This window comes from Eubalaena glacialis, chromosome 5 (assembly GCF_028564815.1).
Source record: "Eubalaena glacialis isolate mEubGla1 chromosome 5, mEubGla1.1.hap2.+ XY, whole genome shotgun sequence".
NCBI lineage: Eukaryota > Metazoa > Chordata > Mammalia > Artiodactyla > Balaenidae > Eubalaena > Eubalaena glacialis.
The window spans coordinates 88,309,967-88,330,220 of NC_083720.1; the positions used below are offsets into that span (position 1 = coordinate 88,309,967).

General features: G+C 38.4%; 1 protein-coding gene and 1 pseudogene across 4 annotated transcripts in view; one reads left to right on the plus strand and one right to left on the minus strand.

Moving 5' to 3' along the window:
* CENPC (centromere protein C) overlaps nucleotides 1–20,176 on the minus strand; it is an 88,939-nt gene extending 68,763 nt beyond the window's left edge. For all 4 annotated transcript variants that reach the window (XM_061191422.1, XM_061191421.1, XM_061191420.1 and 1 more), the window contains exons 1-4: nucleotides 19,942–20,176; nucleotides 15,224–15,270; nucleotides 14,002–14,072; nucleotides 13,209–13,303 (exon numbers count right to left, since the gene is read on the minus strand). In XM_061191422.1, coding sequence (XP_061047405.1) covers nucleotides 13,209–13,303; nucleotides 14,002–14,072; nucleotides 15,224–15,270; nucleotides 19,942–19,959 — 231 coding nt within the window. In that variant the 5' untranslated portion in view covers nucleotides 19,960–20,176. The remainder of the gene's footprint in view (nucleotides 1–13,208; nucleotides 13,304–14,001; nucleotides 14,073–15,223; nucleotides 15,271–19,941) is intronic.
* Nucleotides 17,550–17,705, plus strand: LOC133092188 (large ribosomal subunit protein eL39-like; annotated as a pseudogene).
* Nucleotides 20,177–20,254: the final 78 nt, after the last annotated feature.

Sequence of the window (20,254 nt, forward strand, 5' to 3'; positions counted from 1 at the left end):
TAAGTAAATTACCGTATAGTCATATATCACAATATCACAAATACAACAGTGAAAGGAATAAACTACAGCATACATGAATGATTATGTTAAAAAAAGCAAGTCACACAAGTATATAATCTCATTTATGTAAAGTTCAGAATAAATGCAAAAACATGTAAAACACTAAATATATATAGTATTTACAGATTCACTCTATGCAGGAAAGAGTTAATGCACCAGGCCTGATCACTTAAAAACCTGCTTACAGGGCTTCCCTGGTGGCGCAGTGGTTGAGAATCTGCCTGCTAATGCAGGGGACATGGTTCGAGCCCTGGTCTGGGAAGATCCCACATGCCGCGGAGCAACTAGGCCCGTGAGCCACAACTGCTGAGCCTGCGCGTCTGGAGCCTGTGCTCCGCAACAAGAGAGGCCACGACAGTGAGAGGCCCGCGCACCGCAATGAAGAGTGGCCCCCGCTTGCCACAACTACAGAAAGCCCTCGCACAGAAACGAAGACCCAACAGAGCCAAAAATAAATAAATAAAATTAAAAAAAAAAAAACAAAAAAAACCTGCTTACAAGACTAGCCCTTGGCTGGCACACAGAGTCTTGGCTTTCAGAATGTTTCCTCCATTACCAACTGGAACCTGCTATGCCAGCCTGCCTAGACTGTTTGTATAAACAATGTGATTTATGGTGAACATCTTCCTTCTTTCCTTCAGGGAATACAGAATTTTGGTGGGCAGAGGGTACCAATATAACCAGCTCCCAATAAAAACAGGCTAAATCTCAAAAGGCTTCCCAGGGCAGAAAGACTGTACATGTTTTATAGCATTTTACTGCTGGATGCAAAGAGTGCACTCTGTGTGGCCCCTCTGGAGAGCCTGACATGGATTCCACCATACTCTGCCTGATGCGTACTTTTCTCTAACTGATCTGGCTGTGTATCCTGACTATATGCCTATAACAAATCTCAGTCATGAGTACAACTAACTACAAGTTGAGTCTCATGAGTCCTATCTAGTGAAGCACCCAACATGTGAATGGTAGTAGGACCTATGTCTTAAGTAGTGAAAGAAATACTGACACAAATGTCAGCACACACCCACATGTGGTAAAGCTATAAAGCAAAGGATGGGAATGATGAACATGAAATTCAACACAGTGGTTACCTCTGTGCAGGGAGGAGAGACAAAAGAATAAGATCACAAAGGGGCACATAGGTGCTTCAAAGGTACTGGTATTTCTGACATTGAGAAATGGGCACATGGGTGTTCATTTATGTTATTTTTAATACCTTATGTACATAACATGCTTTCTTTTGAAAATTTGAAATATATCAAGTCGTAATTTTTTAATTCTAGAAAAGAGAAAACTCATTCACACATTACAGGTGGGAAAGTAAACTAATAGACCATTCTGCAGAAAAGATTGACAATACTTAACAATATCGTTTCAAAAATACATATCCTAGAGAAATTCAATTTACAAATGCAAACAAGGAGGCATAAACAAAGGTGTTCACTACATCACTGTTATAATGAATAGAGGGAAAAAATCTAAAAGTCTACCAATAGGGAAATATGTAAATAATGGAGCCACTACATTGCTAGTTCAGCAGATACACTATGGAACTCAATTACGTGAAGTAACAAAAGCAAGTTTTCATTATATTCTACTCCCTCTTGAAACCTCACCAAGGATTTTTTTAATGCATTCTTTTTTTTTAAATTTATTTTATTTATTTATTTATTTTTGTCTGCATTGAGTCTTTGTTGCTATGCGCAGGTTTTCTCTAGTTGTGGCAAGCGGGGGCTACTCTTCGTTGCAGTGTGCAGGCTTCTCATTGAAGTGGTTCTCTCGTTGCGGAGCACAAGCTCTAGGCGCACAGGCTTCAATAGCTGTGGCACATGGGCTCAGTAGTTGTGGCTTGCGGGATCTAGAGTGCAGGTTCAGTAGCTGTGGCACACAGGCTTAGTTGCTCCACGGCATGTGGGATCTTCCCAGACCAGGGATCAAACTCGTGTCCCCTGCATTGGCAGGCAGATTCTTAAGCAATGCATTACCAGGGAAGTCCCACTAAGGATTTTTTTAAATGTATAAACCCAGAAGGATGAAGAGAAAGAGAAGGGAGTAGATGAGAGACATCAATAAACTTTTTAAGGTTGGAAAGCAGATCAGTAGCAACTAAGCAGCCCAGAAAGACCAGAAACATGCTAACAATGAAATAAGCCCAGAAGCAGACAGATTTATGTTTAAGGAGAAACCCATAAGTTCAGTTTTTCAAGGTACAATGCACCTCTAAAAGAGGGGCTCCAGGTAGGGCCTGCAAACAGAAGAGTTGTTAAAGGATGTATGGGGGGAGCAGAGTCAAGATGGTGGAGTAGGAGAACGTGGAATTCGTGTCTCCACACAGCTAGAGCACCTACCAGGCAATAGTGGGGGACCTCAGACACCTATAGGGACAGGAGGAACCCCCAAGTGACCCGGTAGGACATGTGGGGAGGAAAAGTAGAGGCTAGACAGGACCAGTGCCCCTGAGGCGTGGCTGTGGGAGGGGAGGAGTTCCAATGCTCAGGAGGGGCCCACCCACAGTGAGGGGATTGGCGGGACAGGGAGAGACCTTCAGGGGACTGGGGAATCAGAGGGGAACATGGCCAGAGTTTCCCCCAACCTCTCAGCCCCCAGCTAGTCTGCTGGGGTCCCAGGCCAAAACCTCTACACTCAAGGTCCCCTCAGGGACTTTTCCAGCCACATGGGTCTTGAACCTAGGTCCTGCCACCCCACAGCAAAGGCCTTCTCTGGTTTGTTTTTTTTTTCTTTTTTCTTTTTTCCTGTTCTGGTTCTGTTTTACCTTGTTGTTGCTGTTTCATTTATATATATTTTTTTCTAATAAATTTTTTACTTTTCTAATTTTATTTTACTTTTTATTCTTTGTTATACTTTTGCCTTTTGGTTTTTTTTTTGTTTTTCTGCCACACCATGCAGCTTGCAGGATCTTGGCTCCCAAGCTGGGGGTCAGGCATGAGCTCCTGTAGTGGGAGCGCCGAGTCCAAACTGCTAGACTAACAGAGAACCTCATACCCCAGGGATTATTAATCAGAGTGAGGTTTCCCAGAAGTCCTCATCTTGGCACCAAGACCCAGCTCCACCCAACTGCTTGCAAGCTCCAGTGCTGGATGCCTCAGGCCAAACAACCAGTAAGACAGGAACACAGCTCCACCCACCAAAAAAATAAAAAGATGAGACAACAAAAAAATATGTTACAGATGAAGAAGCAAGGTAAAAACCTACAAGACCAAATAAATGAAGAAGAAATAGGCAACCAACCTGAAAAAGAATTCAGAGTAATGATGGTAAAGATGTTCCAAAATCTCAGAAATAAGATGGAGGCATGGATCGAGAAAATACAAGAAATATATAACAAAGACCTAGAAGAACTAAAAAACAGTGATGAACAACACAATAACTAGAATGAAAAATACTCTAGAAGGAATCAACAGTGGAATAGCTGAGGCGGAAAAACAAATAAATGAGCTGAAAGATAGAATGGTGGAAATAACTGCCAAAGAGCAGAATAAAGAAAAAAGAAAGAAGAGAATTGAGAAGAGGCTCAGAGACCTCTGGGACAACATTAAATGCACCAACATCTGAATTATAGGGGTCCCAGAAGAAGAAAACAAAGAGAAAGGGTCGGAAAAAATATTTGAAGAGATTATAGTTAAAAACTTCCCTAACATGGGAAAGGAAATAGCCACCCAAGTCCAGGAAGCACAGAGAGTCCTATACAGGATAAACCCTAGGAGAAACACACCAAGACACATATTAATCAAACTAACAAAAATTAAATTCAAAGAAAAAATACTAAAAGCAGCAAGGGTAAAGCAACAAATAACATAAAAAGGAATCTCCATACAGTTATCAGCTTATTTTTCAGCAGAAACTCTGCAGGCCAGAAAGGAGTGGCAGGATATATTTCAAGTGATAAAAGGGAAAAACCTACAACCAAGATTACTCTACCCAGCAAGGATCTCATTCAGCTTTGATGGACAAATCAAAAGCTTTACAGATAAGCAAAAGTTAAGAGAATTCAGCACCACCAAACCAGCTTTATGACAAATGTGAAACGAACTTCTCTAGGAGGAAAAGAAAAAGACCCACAGAAACAAACCAAGACAATTAAGAAAATGGTAATAGGAACATAGGTATCAATAATTACCTTGAACGTAAATGGATTAAATGCTCCAACCAAAATACACAGACTGGCTGAATGGATACAAAAACAAGACCCACATATGTGCTGTCTACAAGAGACCCACTTCAGACCTAGCGACACATACAGACTGAAAGTGAGGGGATGAAAAAAGACATTCCATGAAGATGGAAGTCAAAAGAAAGCTGGAGTAGCAATACTCATATAAGACAAAACAGACTTTAAAATGAAGACTGTTGGGGCTTCCCTGGTGGCACAGTGGTTGAGAATCTGCCTGCTAATGCAGGGGACACGGGTTCGAGCCCTGGTGTGGGAAGATCCCACATGCCGCGGAGCAACTGGGCCCGTGAGCCACAACTACTGAGCCTGCATGTCTGGAGCCTGTGCTCCGCAACAACAGAGGCCACAATAGTGAGAAGCCCGTGCACCGCGATGAAGAGTGGCCCCTGCTTGCCGCAGCTAGAGGAAGCCCTCGCACAGAAACGAAGACCCAACACAGCCAAAAAAATAAATAAGTAAATAATAATTAAAAAAATAAAAATGAAGACTGTTACAAGAGATAAGGAAGGACACTACATAATGATCAAGAGATCAATCCAAGAAAAAGATACAACAATTATAAATATTTATGTACCCAACATAGGAGCACCTCAAAACATAAGGCAAATACTAACAGCCATAAAAGGGGAAAACAACCGTAACACAATAATAGTGGGGGACTTAAAACACCCCACTCACACCAGAGGACAGATTGTCCAGACAGAAAATAAGTAATGAAATACCAGCTTTAAATGACACAACAGACCAGACAGATTTAATTGATATTTATAGGACATTCCACCCAAAAGCAGAATACACTTTCTTCTCAAGTGCACATGGAACATTCTCCAGGATAGATCACATCTTGGGTCACAAATCAAGCCTCAGATTATTTAAGAAAATTGAAATCATATCAAGCATCTTTTCCGACCACAATGCTATGAGATTAGAAATCAATTACAGGAAAAAAACTGTAAAAAAAAAAAAAACAAAAAACATATGGAAGATAAACAGTGTGCTGCTAAATAACCAACAGATCACTGAAGAAATCAAAGAGAAAATAAAAAATACATAGAAACAAATGACAATGAAAACACAATGGCCCCAAACCTATGGGACGCAGCAAAAGCAGTTCCAAGAGGGAAGTTTATACCAATTCAACGTCACCTCAAGAAACAAAAAAACTCTCAAATAAATGATCTAATCTTACACCTAAAGCAACAAGAGAAAGAAGAACAAAGAAAACCCAAAATTAGTAGAAGGAAAGAAGTCATAAAGATCAGACCAGAAATAAATGAAATAGAAATGAAGAAAACAATAGCAAAGATCAATAAAACTAAAAGTTGGTTCTTTAAGAAGATAAACAAAAATTGATAAACCTTTAGCCAGGATCATCAAGAAAAAAAGGGAGAGAACTCAAATCAATAAAATTAGAAATGAGGGACTTCCCTGGTGGCACAGTGGTTAAGAATCACGCCTGCCAACGCAGGGGACACAGGTACAAGCCCTGGTCCAGGAAGATCCCACATGCTGCGGAGCAACTAACCCGTGCGCCACAACTACTGAGCCTGCACTCCAGAGCTCGTGAGCCACAACTACTGAGCCCGTGAATCACAACTACTGAAGCCACTCATTCTAGGGCCTGTGCTTCGCAACAAAAGAAGCCATCGCAATGAAAAGCATGTGCAGCTCAATGAAGAGTAGCCCCCGCTCACCAAAACTAGAGAAAGCCCACATGCAGCAATGAAGACCCAATGCAGACAAAAATAAATAAATTAAATAAATAAATTTGTAAAAAAAAAAATTAGAAATGAAAAAGGAGCAATTACAACTGACACCACAGAAATACAAAGAATCATAAGACACTACTACAAGCAACTATATGCCAATAAAATGGAAAACCCAAAAGAAATGGACAAATGCTTGGACAGGTGCAAACTTCCAAGACTGAACCAAGAAGAAATAGAAAATATAAACAGACCAATCACAAGTAATGAAATCAAAACTGTAATTAAAAATCTTCCAACAAACAAAAGTCCAGGACAAGATGGCTTCACAGGTGAATTCTACCAAGCGTTTAGAGAAGAGTTAACACCTATCATTCTCAAACTCTTCCAAAAAATTGCACAGAGATGAACACTCCCAAACTCATTCTGTGAGGCCACCATCACCCTGATACCAAAATCAGACAAAGATATCACAAAAAAAGAAAATTACAGACCAATATCACTGCTGAACATAGACGCAAAAATCCTCAACAAAATACTAGCAAACAGAATCTAACAACACATTAAAAGGATCATACACCATGACCAAGTGGGATTTATCCCAGGGATGCAAGGATTCTTCAATATATGCAAATCAATCAAGGTGATACACCACATTAACAAACTGAAGAATAAAAACCATATGGTCATCTCAATAGATGAAGAAAAAGCTTTTGACAAAATTCAACACCCATTTATGGTAAAAACTCTCCAGAAAGTGGGCTTAGAGGGAACCTACCTCTACATAATAAAGGCCATATACAACAAACCCACAGCAAACATCATTCTCAGTGGTGAAAAACTGAAGGCATTTCCTCTGAGATCAGGAACAAGACAAGGATGTCCACTCTCACCACTATTATTCAACATAGTTTTGGAAGTCCTAGCCACAGCAATCAGAGAAGAAAAATAAATAAAAGGAATCCAAATTGGAAAAGAAGAAGTAAAACTGTCACTGTTTGCAGATGACATGATACTATACATAGAGAATCCTAAAGATGCCACCAGAAAACTACTAGAGCTAATCAATGAATTTGGTAAAGTTGCAGGATACAAAATTAATGCACAGAAATCTCTTGCATTCCTATACACTAACAACGAAAGATCAGAAAGAGAAATTAAGGAAACAATCCCATTCAGCATTGCAACAAAAAGAATAAAATACCTAGGAATAAACCTACCTAAGGAGGCAAAAGACCTGTACACAGAAAACTGTAAAACACTGATGAAAGAAATCAAAGATGACACAAACAGATGGAGATATATACCATGTTCTTGGATGGGAAGAATCAATACTGTGAAAATGACTGTACTACACAAAGCAATCTACAGATTCAATGCAATCCCTATCAAATTACCAATGACATTTTTCACAGAACTAGAACAAAAAAATTTTTAATCTGTATGGAAGCACAAAAGACCCCAAATAGCCAAAGCAATCTTGAGAAAGAAAGATGGAGATGGAGGAATCAGGCTCCCTGACTTCAGACTGTACTACATAGCTAGAGTCATCAAGACAGTATGGTACTGGCACAAAAACAGAAATATAGATCAATGGTACACAATAGAAAACTCAGAGATAAACCCATGCACTTATGGTCAACTAATTTATGACAAAGGAGGCAAGAATATACAATGGAGAAAAGACAGCCTCTTCAATAAGCGGTGTTGGGAAAACTGGACAGCTACATACAAAAGAATGAAATTAGAACACTCCCTAACACCATACACAAAAATAAACTCAAAATAGATTACAGACCTAAACGTAAGGCCAGACACTATAAAACTCCTAGAGGAAAACACAGGAAGAACACTCTATGACATAAATCACAGCAAGGTCCTTTTTGACCCACCTCCTAGAGTAATGAAAATAAAAACAAAAATAAACAAATGGGACCTAATTAAATTTAAAAGCTTTTACACAGCAAAGGAAACCATAAACAAGATGAAAAGACAACCCTCAGAATGGGAGAAAATATTTGCAACGGAACAACAGACAAAGGATTAATCTCCAAAATATACGAACAGCTCAGGCAGCTCAATATCAAAAAAAAACCAACCCAATCAAAACATGAGCAGAAGACCTAAATAGACATTTCGCAGAAGAAGATATACAGATAACCAACAAACATATGAAAAGATACTCAACATCACTAATCATTAGAGAAATGCACATCAAAACTATAATGAGGTATCATCTCACACCAGTCAGAATGGCCATCATCAAAAAATCTACAAACAATAAATGCTGGAAAGGGTGAGGAGAAAAGGGAACCCTCCTGCACTGTTGGTGGGAATGTAAATTGATACAGCCACTGTGGAGAACAGTATGGAGGTTCCTTAAAAAACTAAAAATAGAACTACCATATAACCCAGCAATCCCACTACCGGGCATATACCCTGAGAAACCATAATTCAAAAAGACACATGTACCCCAATGTTCACTGCAGCACTATTTACAATAGCCAGGTCATGGAAACAACCTAAATGTCCACTGACAGATGAATGGATAAAGAAGATGTGGTACGTGTATATATATATATATATATATATATATATATATATATATATATACACAATGGAATATTACTCAGCCATAAAAAGGAATGAAATTGGGTCATTTGTGGAAATGTGGATGGAACTAGAGTCTGTCATACAGAGTGAAGTAAGTCGGAAAGAGAAAAACAAATTTCATATATTAATGCATATATGTGGAATCTAGAAAAAGTAGTACAGATGAACCTATTTCCAGGGCAGGAATAGAGACGCAGATGTAGAGGATAGACGTGTAACATAGAGGCGGAAGGGGAGGGTGGGATGAATTGGGAGATTAGGTTTGATATAAATACACTACCACGTGTAAAATAGACAGCTAGTGGGAACCTGCAGTATAGCACAGGGAGGACAGCTTGGTGCTCTGTGATGACCTAGAAGGGCGGGATGGTGGGGGATGCGAGGGAGGTCCAAGAGGCAGGGGATATATGTATACATATAGCTGATTCACTTTGTTGTACAGCAGAAACTAACACAACATTGTAAAGCAATTATACTCCAATAGGAACTTGCCTGGTGGCGCAGTGGTTAAGAATCCGCCTGCCAATGCAGGGGACACGGGTTTGAGCCCTGGTCCGGGAAAATCCCACATGCCGCAGAGCAACTAAGCCCGTGCACCACAACTACTGAGCCTGAGCTCTAGAGCCCGCGAGCCACAACTACTGAAGCCCACGTGCCTAGAGCCCATGCTCTGCAACAAGAAAAGCCACCGCAATAAGAAGCCTGCACACTGCAATGAAGAGTAACCCCAGCTCGCCACAACTAGAGAAAGCCCGCACGCAGCAACGAAGACCCAACGCAGCCAAAAATAAAAATAATAAAATTAAATAAATAAAAATTTTAAAAATTATACTCCAATAAAAAAAATTTCTGTAATAAAAATTTTTTTAAATGTAAGTATAGGAAGCAGTCAGTCACTGAGTCCCTCCTCTTCCTACCCAAACAGATTAGATGTTTACTCCCTTGAGTTTTGAATCAGAGAGACTGTGAGCTCAAAGTCATGAAATATAACTGAAGGTAAGAGTAACACATTGAAAACAGAAATATTAAGTGCAAGTATTCAAATTGCACCTTTCCCCTTGCCCACCTGGCTGAGAACACTCACAGTTAGAATCAGACCCCTAAGCAGGAAAGAAGATTTCTTTGTCAGAAAAACTTATCAAGTCAAGAGAAAAAACCCTGCAGATATTAACAACTGGACATCCACAATGATGTGGCCCAGACAAATCATACCATGGTGAAATTTACCAATGTACAACTCTAACTCTGCAAATACAGCTTCCAATCACCATATTAGTTTTTCATCCTTAAAAGTGAGACCGATAAGGATCACTGGACCACTGGACATTTGACAAAAAGCTCTAGTGTAAAAGGTAATGAGCAAAGTAAGCAAAAAAGGTACTTGTATGAAACAGAAACTCTAAGAATAAATCTTAATTAAAAGAATTAGAAGAACCTAACATCGAGGAATATCATGAAATTTCAAATCAATAAAGACAGATGACAAGATTCTAAAAGCTTGCAAACATGAAAAAATAGTGGCTCACAAAGGATCAAGGAATCAGAGCAATATTCTCAACAACACAAGAAGCTTTAAAAAAAACAGAGCATGTCTTTAGAAGTCTGAAAGAGAATCATTTCCAGCCTAGAATTCTATACACATAATTACCCATCATGAGGGTAAAGTCATGGTATTTTCAAACATTTAAGGTCTTAAATTCTCAGGAAGCTACTAAAGGATGAGCCCCACCAAAAAAAAAAAAAAAAAAAAAAAAAAGAGGGCAAAAAATATGAGCTACAGAACAGGACAAAAGAGAAGGGACTTCCCTGGATGATAAAGGGAAATCACATTGGCAACACTTACGTGACAGGCCTAAAGGGGGACAGAAACAAAAAATAGAGAAGAGAGATCTAGGAAAGATAGTTCCAGAAAAAAACTGAAAATGATAAATTACTTGATGTGTCTACATACACTGAGAAAACATTGATAACTCTGTCACAGAAATTGGTGATAAATTAGTCAGAGGTGCACAGAATATCAACAAATTTAAAAACCAAACTAAATCAAGAGAAAACTAAGAGATAAGCAAATGGCTAAGCAAACTGTGGTATATCCATACCATGAAATACCACTCAGCAATAAAAAGAAACAAATTATTGATACACACAAAAACCTGGATGAATCACCAGAGAATTATCCTGAGTGAAAAAGACAATTCCAAAAAGTTATATACTATATGACTCCATTTAAACAACATTCTTGAAATGACAAACTGTAAAAATGAAGAACAGTTAGGGGTTTTAGGAGGTGAGGGAGTAAGGGTGAGAGAGAAGTAACTTGTTATAAAAGGATAAGAGGGATCCTATAGTGGTGGAATTTTTCTGTATCCTGTCTGTATCAATGTCAGTATCCTGGTTGTAATGTTGTACTATAGTTCTGCGAGATGTTACCTTTAGAGGAAACTAGGTAAATCATACACAGTCCTGAACTCTATTTGTTACAGCTGCTATAAATCTACAATTATCTCAAAACAAAAGGCTTGATTTAAAAAAAAAAAGTAGAAGCTCCCAGTAATATCTCTCTATAGAGAAGGTTCTCCTTTTCTCCTTTTAAACAGATTGGATTGAAATGATTAGATCCTCACTCTCAAGGACTGAGCTGGGTCTGATATGACATTTTAGTAAGACTCAGTCCACTCATAACCTGCCCTGTTCTTCAGAATGCCCTCTCCTGGGTTACTGAGAGCCTAGTGAGCCTATTTAGCCCTTAAAGATTGTGAGATATTCAATTCAGCCCTTTAGAGATTTTTGCTCAACTTTTTAGCCTCTGGCCTCAAATTGTTCAAAATGTGTCAAATGCCTATTTGTGGTGGGCCACTTTCCTGCAGTAGGACTTTACCTTCTTAGCATAGCAAGACTACATGTTTCACTCCACCATTCTGGCCTAAGGTTCTTCACTACCTCAGAACTTACAAATGTTCTTTAAGGAAAAGTGGCTATCCATTTGAGGCGCCTCCAGAATTCCAATTTGTCATGCCATCCCTGCACAAGTGACAAAATCTCTGCTTTCCCTCAGTGGACTCACACTGTCTGGACCAACCTAAAATCCTCAGCTTTTGCCCAAAATTAACAGATACTCTCAGGGAAGAAAATGACCAACAGTCATCAACTCATATTCTAAGGACTCCACTCTCTTTGAAATTTTAGTTCATCTAGTCCTTGTTGCTTCCACAGCTCCACATGTCTCTAAAAACATGATTTGTTTGCATTTTATTATTTTGTTTTTAACCAGCTCTTCAGCAGGAGTGTTGACCTACTGCAATCTGTTACATCCTTCCTAAAAGTGGAACCTCTACCATAACCTTGATACCAAAGCTCAACAAGAACATTTTGAGAAAAGAAAAAAAAAAGACAATATTGTTCATGAACATAGATGCAAACATCTTAAATATTGGCAAACCAAATCAAAACAGGTTAATACTTTTTGACCAAGTCAGGATTATCCCAGGAAACTTAGTTGATTTAACTTTCAAAAATCAATATAATTTATCACATTAAAGAAGGTCTCTCAATTCTGACAGAAATGGATGTCTTCATTTCTTGGAACCAAAAGGCTGTATGTGTTTATTTGTTTATACAAGTTTCCAGTGAATGTTATTTCTATAACTACAGGTATTCCTCAGAGATATTGCAGGGTCAGTTCCAGACCACCCCAATAAAGCGAGTACTGCAATAAAGCAAGTCACATGAATTTTTTGATTTCCCAGTGCATATAAAAGTTATGTTTACACTATACTGTAGTATATTAAGTGTACAATAGCATTATGTCTAAAAAAAAGTACATACCTTAATTAAAAAATATTTAATGTTAACCATCATCTGAGCCTTCTGGAAGTCATAATTTTTTTGCAATGGTAACATCAAAGATCTCTGATCACAGATCATCATAACAAATATAATTATAATGAAAATGTCTGAAATATTGTAATTACCAAAATATGACATAGAGACATGAAGTGAGCAAATGCTGTCGGATTAATGGCGCTGACAGAATTGCTTGACACAGGGTTGCCACAAACCTTCAATTTGTAAAAAATGCACTATCTGTGAAGGGCAATAAAGCAAAGCACAATAAAACAAGGTATGTCTATATACAATTCTTCTCTCCAATTAGTATTGTGCTTTTGAATAATTTGTCTTTAATCATTAGCTTCAAAAACTCTATTCCAAAGTCTGCTACTTTGTAGAGTTAGATCAACCTATCCTCTTAAGACATATAATCAATAAAAGATTGATTCCCCTGTTTAGCAAATTGCCTTCAGTTTTCAGAAAATAACCAAACTTGCCAACCTGGATTAGGAACTTCAGTAGTTGCCCACTTTCCTAAAAACCTAATTTAGGCATCATTTAAGTAAGAGTGAAAAATAATTGTGTTAAAATTTGATAATTCTAATTCCCAGACCTCCAATTTCAAACACAGGAAATGTCAGACCAAAATTTTCACAAAGTACCTCTAAATTTTATATAAACTCAATGGGAATATAGGGTTCCTTTTTAAGAATAAGACTTACAAACAACTAAAATGTATCTAACTATATACTGTGTATTGTTCACTCACTAAACTATTAAATTTGTACCAGTTCTCCTTTTTGACTTACCTCTTTACTTGGAGACTGAACACAAATGTCTTTTATTTTAGGTGTTGAATAAAGCACTGATTTTGTGGAATTTGTGCTAAAATCATTGGCAAGACCTAAAAAAAGTTAAAACAAAACATGTATAAAATTTTTTGGTTACAATTAAAAGAAGCCCCACATGATATGTGAAGAAGTCTTTTGACTCTTTTAAGCACAATTAGTTTAACTGAAGTACAGACATCAATTCAATATTCAAATGTTCCTAGAAGGCATCAGGACTGAAAAAGACAAACAAGATTCCTGAAGAAATATGTGCCAGTTCTTCTTTCAGAACTTGTAAAGAAAAGATACTTTTCCACTATCTGTGTTTTTCTTTGGTTGGCCTATTCTTTTATTCCAATACCTTCTGACGCCGACCAGCACTAGGAAAAGTTTTTGCCATTATACATCTTTTCTTTAGAAAGGGGTGCAAATCACGAAACATTATCTCAAGCTCTCCAGTGATCCCAAGAATTCTGCACATTTATTTCCATTAATGAAATACTTTCTCTTGTGTATGATAATTATTCATGGAATTCCAGACTATAGGAATCTAGTGTGAACTAAAGGGAATAACAAATTATTCTCATTTTTGCCAGTATTATCTTCAGTATACCAGAAGGTACATGAAGGACTGCACTTGTACTCAAAATTCCTGGGAAAATATTTTATATATTGAAATGCTAGAACATATTTGCTGAATTTGGTATTAATGGACAAATTTACATTTTCATCCATCCCAACCCTCAAAGTCCATCTATAAATGAAACCTTACTTTTTTCTTCAAAACAGTCTAGTAAGATTTCCAGTATATTCTGGCCTTGCTCCGTATTAATGTCAGGTGCCCTAATAAGAAGGAAAGAAGGGAAAATGTTAACATATCATCTCCAAAAGATATTTGCTACTTATTAACATCTACCTTGAAAATTCCATATCTCTTTATTATAAAATCTTAATTTTTACTTAATGGGAAAAAATCACCTTTACTATCTGAGAACAAAACAAGTATTTGACAGTCCAAGAGTTCCCAGAAAAGTATGTGAAGTAGTATGTCATTGTCTACATTAACAATTATATACCCTGCCTGAATAGCCACGTCTAAAGCTGTTTTAGACTACTGCTCTATCTAAACAAGAACATAAACTTTTTTGAAGATATTCAATCAATCCTGAAATGCTTCTTTAATAAAGACTCTATGGTCACAAGTCCTATCAGCTCCAAGTAACACAGTCTTCCCTACAAGATCTCAAATGCACTTCTGATTCAATACCTTTAATCTTAAGGAGCTAATGAATCAGTATAAATTTTTTAATTAATATTTGTATTGAGATAATTGTAGATTCACATACAGTTGTAAGAAATAATATAGAAAAGACTCCTTGTTCACTTTATCCAGTTTCCTGCAATGGTAACATTTCACAAAGCCATATAGTATACTATCACAACCAGGATACTGATGTTGACAGAATCCACCAATCTTATTCAGATTTCTCCAGTTCTACATGTACTCATTTTCGTGTTTATGTTTGTGTATATAGTTAGTTCTATACACTTTATTACATTTGAAGGTTCAGATATGACCACCATAGTCAAAATACTGAACAGTTCCATCACCACGAAGATCCTTCTATTGCCCTTTTAGAACCACACCCACCTTTTCTTTTAGCCCCATGGAATAAACTGCATCTTTCTATTATTTCCATTCAATCCACTCTAGAGTGCTTTCCCCATAGCTGTCATTTAGTCAGAATTGAAACTGCCTCTTCCTGGTCCATCATTTATCAGGCGAATTTCTTTTCTCACCTCCATTAAGTCATTGACTGTCTGCATTAATATTTCTATGTTAATATAAAATAACTAAGATGACTATACTTAACCAGTGGGTATATAAATCATTATTTTAGTCAGAGGTAATAGTTCTTCCTTTCTTCATTTAAACTTCCACTTTCCAAAGATGCAAATAAAAATCATCTTAAAAGTTTAAGTACGTAAATCACCTGGAAGGTCGGCAAAATCTTCTTCTATAGTCATTTTTGAGATGATCCTGAAAGAAAAGTAAATCATCAATTTGGTGAAAGTTTAAGTTCTTTATTCACTCATTCAGCAAGTATTTGCTGACTGCCTATTATAATACTACAAAGAGGAATATCTTCTGGATCAAGTGAAAAAGAACTTGTCTCATATCCACTGTTTCCAAATGTTTGTTTATACTATTTCCTTACTCTGGATTTATTCCATCTTCTTCCTCCTCTTCCTCCTCTTCTTCCTCCTCCTCCACCTCCCCCCATACCTCTTCCATCATCAAAATCACGCTATCTGGGCTTCCAATAATTCAAGTTGGTTGACCAACAATATCTATTTATCTCCTTTTCCTGCAAGGAGATCCCTCTGAAGTAATAGTAAAGGACTAAACTGGCATAAAACGACAATGAAAAAAGAGAATGGAAGAAAGGGCCATCTGTGGACAAACAAATATAACAGATTTCTGGAAGATGGAAAACAAATGAAACATGATAATTGATGAAACAGAAGAAAAGCAGCAGCCTAAAGTAAGCTCAGAGGATATTGTCCTGGATGAGGAGTGAATGGCCAGTGTAAGATAAATACCTAGGAAGTTAAGAATGAAATATCAGAAAAACTGAGGACAAAAAGATGCTACAGTGTTTCCAGAAAGAGAAAAGAGGTAACCCCAACAAAGAAGCAGCCCCAATAAATGGAAGCAACAGGAAAAATAAAACACACAGACATGCTGAAATTGGAGGTGGAGAGCATATTTGAGATACTTTGGGTCCTATCTTTTAATTGTAAAACCTATAAAGTTAAATTTTCTAGTTGAAAATTCGGTGGTAATAGGAAGAACAGTATGCTTTTTAAAATAAATAAATTACTATCAATACAAAATGTTTAGTAAGCTGCACTCTTCCTTGGCCCAATGGGATATAAATGACCCCAACCCATGTGAACACTCTCTTTACCCCACTCATGCTCTGACATCCTGAGCTGAGCCTCGCTCCTGACTCTACTAAGGCTCCTACACACAACTTTGGACCACTGTAGTTTCCCACCCACGTGGACTGCTGCTACCTTGCTTCACTTTTGGATTGAATTATTCAGAAAGATGAAGACCTCTATTAGATTTTAAGAAACTTGAGAGCAGAAACTTTGTCTTAAGCTAGCTTATATTCTTCGCAGAGCCTTGCCTAGTGCATTGTATACCACACAAACACCATTTTTTGTTATCTTTTTGACGTGCCAAATAAATAAGACCAAAAATTTATGAGATAAAAGTGTCTTTCTTTAAAGAAGGTGAGAGTGTTTCACATAGCCTGTTATCTTCAGGAGGTACCTAAGGAGCAAAAGATTAAATCTATTTTATAGATAGCAAACTAAGGAACAAAGACACCTAACAAGTCTGCATTTTATCACAAGTCATTTGATGGAAAATTAACTCAAGCACTTACGTCTCTCATCAGTACTCAGCATTCTGAAACACTTAAGTAAACCCCTGAGAATGTTAGTTAACTCCCTTCCAAGACCTCATTTAAGGTCACTCTTCTCCTAATTTAATGCAATAAAATGATAGAGTCATCATATTTGCACACTAAATGTTTTTGAACATTAAATAACACCTGTAAAGTACTCTATTCCTCTTTTGCATAGAAAAATTTTAAGGCTAAGACAGTTCTTTCCTTCAGCAAACATGAAATTGAGCACCTACTACAAGGCCAAATGCTATTTAGGCACACTAGAAAACAAGTGGTGAATAAGACAAAAGAGGTCTCTTAATTCTAAAAAGTTAGAACACAAAATTTTTTGATTTTCAAAATAAATACACATTCAAAAACTTGCAATTTCAACTCATTTTTCACTCAATTTCAATTTTAGTTTCTTCCATTCACTGTGAGATTATTCTTCTCAAAGAAAATAATATACAATACAGCAGGGTTTCTCAACCCTAGCACTAATGACATTTTGGGCTGAGTGACTCTCTTTGTTGTGAGGGCCTGTCCTGTGCATTGGGAGGATGCTTGCAGCATCCCTGGCCTCCACCTAGATGCCCTTAGCACCCCCTCATCCATGCTTTCTCAGGACAACCAGAAATTTTTCCAGACGACACCAAACGTCTCCTACAGGGCAAAATCACACCCAGTTAGAAACCACTTAAGTACAGGAATGACTGAGGATAATCTTTCAACTCCCGTCTCCCCTTGTCTTTTAAATGAGTTATGACGCAAAGTCAGATGTTAGAACTAAAAGGCTCAAAACAATTCTAAGGTTATGATAGGTATTTTAAAAGTAAACTGTGGGAATTTGCTCCTAGCCATGTCTTCTCACCAGACTTTAAAGATCAAGTGATTCCTGGCCAAGGAACAAAAGCAGAATCGTCCCATTCCCCGGTGGATCTGAATGAAAACTGATAATAAAATCAGGTACAACTCCAAGAGAAGGCACCGGAGAAGAACCAAGCTGGGTCTATAAGGAGCCCTGCACATGAGGTGGCACACATATTTATGCTGTGTCAAGGACACTTGCACCTTACCATATCACTCTGAAGAATCACTACTATCTGAACAGCTGGATGTGTTTTATCGGGAAAATGATTTTTCTCTTTGTGTCAGTGTGTCTGCACTAGTGCTCTGGTGAGACCTTTTGTTGTAAAATAAAATAAAATAAAAGTGAACTGTGGTCAAAAGAATGAGAACACAGCAGAGTGGACCAGCAGCTGCTCTTCCAGCTTCAGTTTTGTCTCTCTCTCTCCTCCTCAGTCTGAAAAGCCAAGTGCAATACCCCGGGAGAAGGAAAGAGATCTTTGAAATAAGGAGACACAAGGGCAATGATTACAGAAAGTTGACTGGAGGCATGAAAAGCAGGAAAAGCAGTCAATGTGAGAACTAAGACAAGCTTCAACCAGTCTAAGCTTCCCATATTCTGAAGGGCATCATCTTAAAGATAGGAGAAATTCATAACAGAAAGGTAGAGATCACAGTGAGAAAATAAGTTGTTTATTAATAATATCATTATTATTATTATTATTAATCATAGATTTTAAACACATACCAACACTGATACAAATAAAACACAGATCATGGTTTTAAAAAAAAGAGAGAAAGATAAAGAATGAGAAGACAAGCCACAGACCAGGAGAAAATAGTTGCAAAAGGCACATCTGATAAGGACTGTTATCCAAAATATAAAAGAACACTTAAAACTCAACAAAAAGAAAACCCAATTAAAATATAAATGGTTCAAAGACCTTAACAGACACCTCACTTAAGAAAATATACAGATGACAAATAAGCATAAGAAAAGATGCTCCACATCGTATGTCAAGCAGTAATGCAAATTAAATCCAGATACCACTACCCATCTGGCTGTGTGACCAAACTCTGGAACAATGACAACTCCAAATGTGGAACAACGGGAACTCTCATTTTGGAAGGCAAAACAGTACAGCCACTTTGGAGGACAGCTTGGTGGTTTCTTACAAAAGTAAACATACTCTTACCATATGACCCAGCAATCATGCATTTTTCTTTAGTCAACAGTATGAAAGGGTGGTACAGGAGTACTTTTTACTATGAGCACCTGCATTGTTTACATTATATATAACTGTCAACTGAAAAAAAATGGACAACTTAAAATTTGCAAGTTAAGTTTTATTCGGGGACCTTACTTAGGACTACAGCCCAGGAGACAGGCTCTCAGCGAGCTCTGAGGAACTGCTCCAAAGAGGTAAGGGGGGGACCAGGATATATAGGAGTTTGGGCTGCGGAAAAAAAGGTAGTCAAACATCAAAATCAGACACCTCAAGTTAATGATTTTTAGTGCTTCTCTATAAATGGGAAGATGCAAGAGTCTAGGCTCATTGAAGTTATTCCTTATATAAGTCTCTTAACTATCTAGGGCCAGTGTCCTGTTTTTCTCCATCCTGAATTCCCCTTAGGCACACCCTGCAGGCAGCTGCAGTTGCTGGTGGCTTGAAGGTGGGTAACATTCGTTGTTTACTGAAATGGCAGGTAACAGTTTTTCTCCACAATACATCTTTTTATGCATACAAGCATACATATATAACTTTATTATAACTGGGAAGATCTTATTCATCCATGCTGAAGATCTTAAAAGGGGAGATAAAGTAGAAAACAGAAGTTTAGGATAGGGGCTGCTATGGGTTGTATAAGGTATAGTAACCATAAGCGAAGTCTGAAATCTAGAACAGTGAATACCAAGGGAGTCCAGAAATAGGCCAACAAAAAAATGAGTTCCCGCCCCCTTCAGCCATTCACAGCTTGCACTTTTAACTAGTAGCCGCCTCTCAGAAAACTGTCAATAACAGACGTCTCTCTACACTAGCAACTCTGAAGCAAAGGCACACTTTCAAGGCGTTTCAATACTTCTAAGGACAGAAAATTATTTGGAGGACTAGGAACTGGAGTTAGGCTAAAAAGTAGAAATCACAAGATTCTCTGAAGAGAAAGACGAGTTAGGCTAAAAAGTAGAAATCACAAGATTCTCTGAAGAGAAAGACGCCGTCACGCCCGGGATTACAAAAAGCCTTGAGGAAACACGACAAGTAAATTATCTCTAGCTATCGGCACCCGATCACTCCCGAGCTCAAAAAACTCGCGCAGCTTCCCCACTGAAACCCCCCAGAAGCCACAACACCGGCCCAACGCTTCACTCTCCCCGCCTCGCGGGGTCCGCGGCCTGCACTTACCAGCCCCCACGCGGCCATGTTCCGGCCCGGCTCAGCCCGCGCAGGGGTTGGGGGCGGAAGTCCACACGGGCCGCAGCTCCAGGCAGCCCAGCGAGGACGGAGTCACCCGAAGAGCAGCCAGGCGGAAAGCGAAAGACGGCGGGAGATGGCGGGAACTAAGGAGCCGCGACCCAGCAAGCGCGCCCGCTCGCGCGCATCCAGCTACGCAATTTAAAAAGGGCTGCACATGCGCAAAATGGGCCCTTCGACTCCAAAGGAAGAAAGCCGTTAGGGGCCCGCCCCCTCACTGGTACTCTCCCACAGTCCGGCCTTC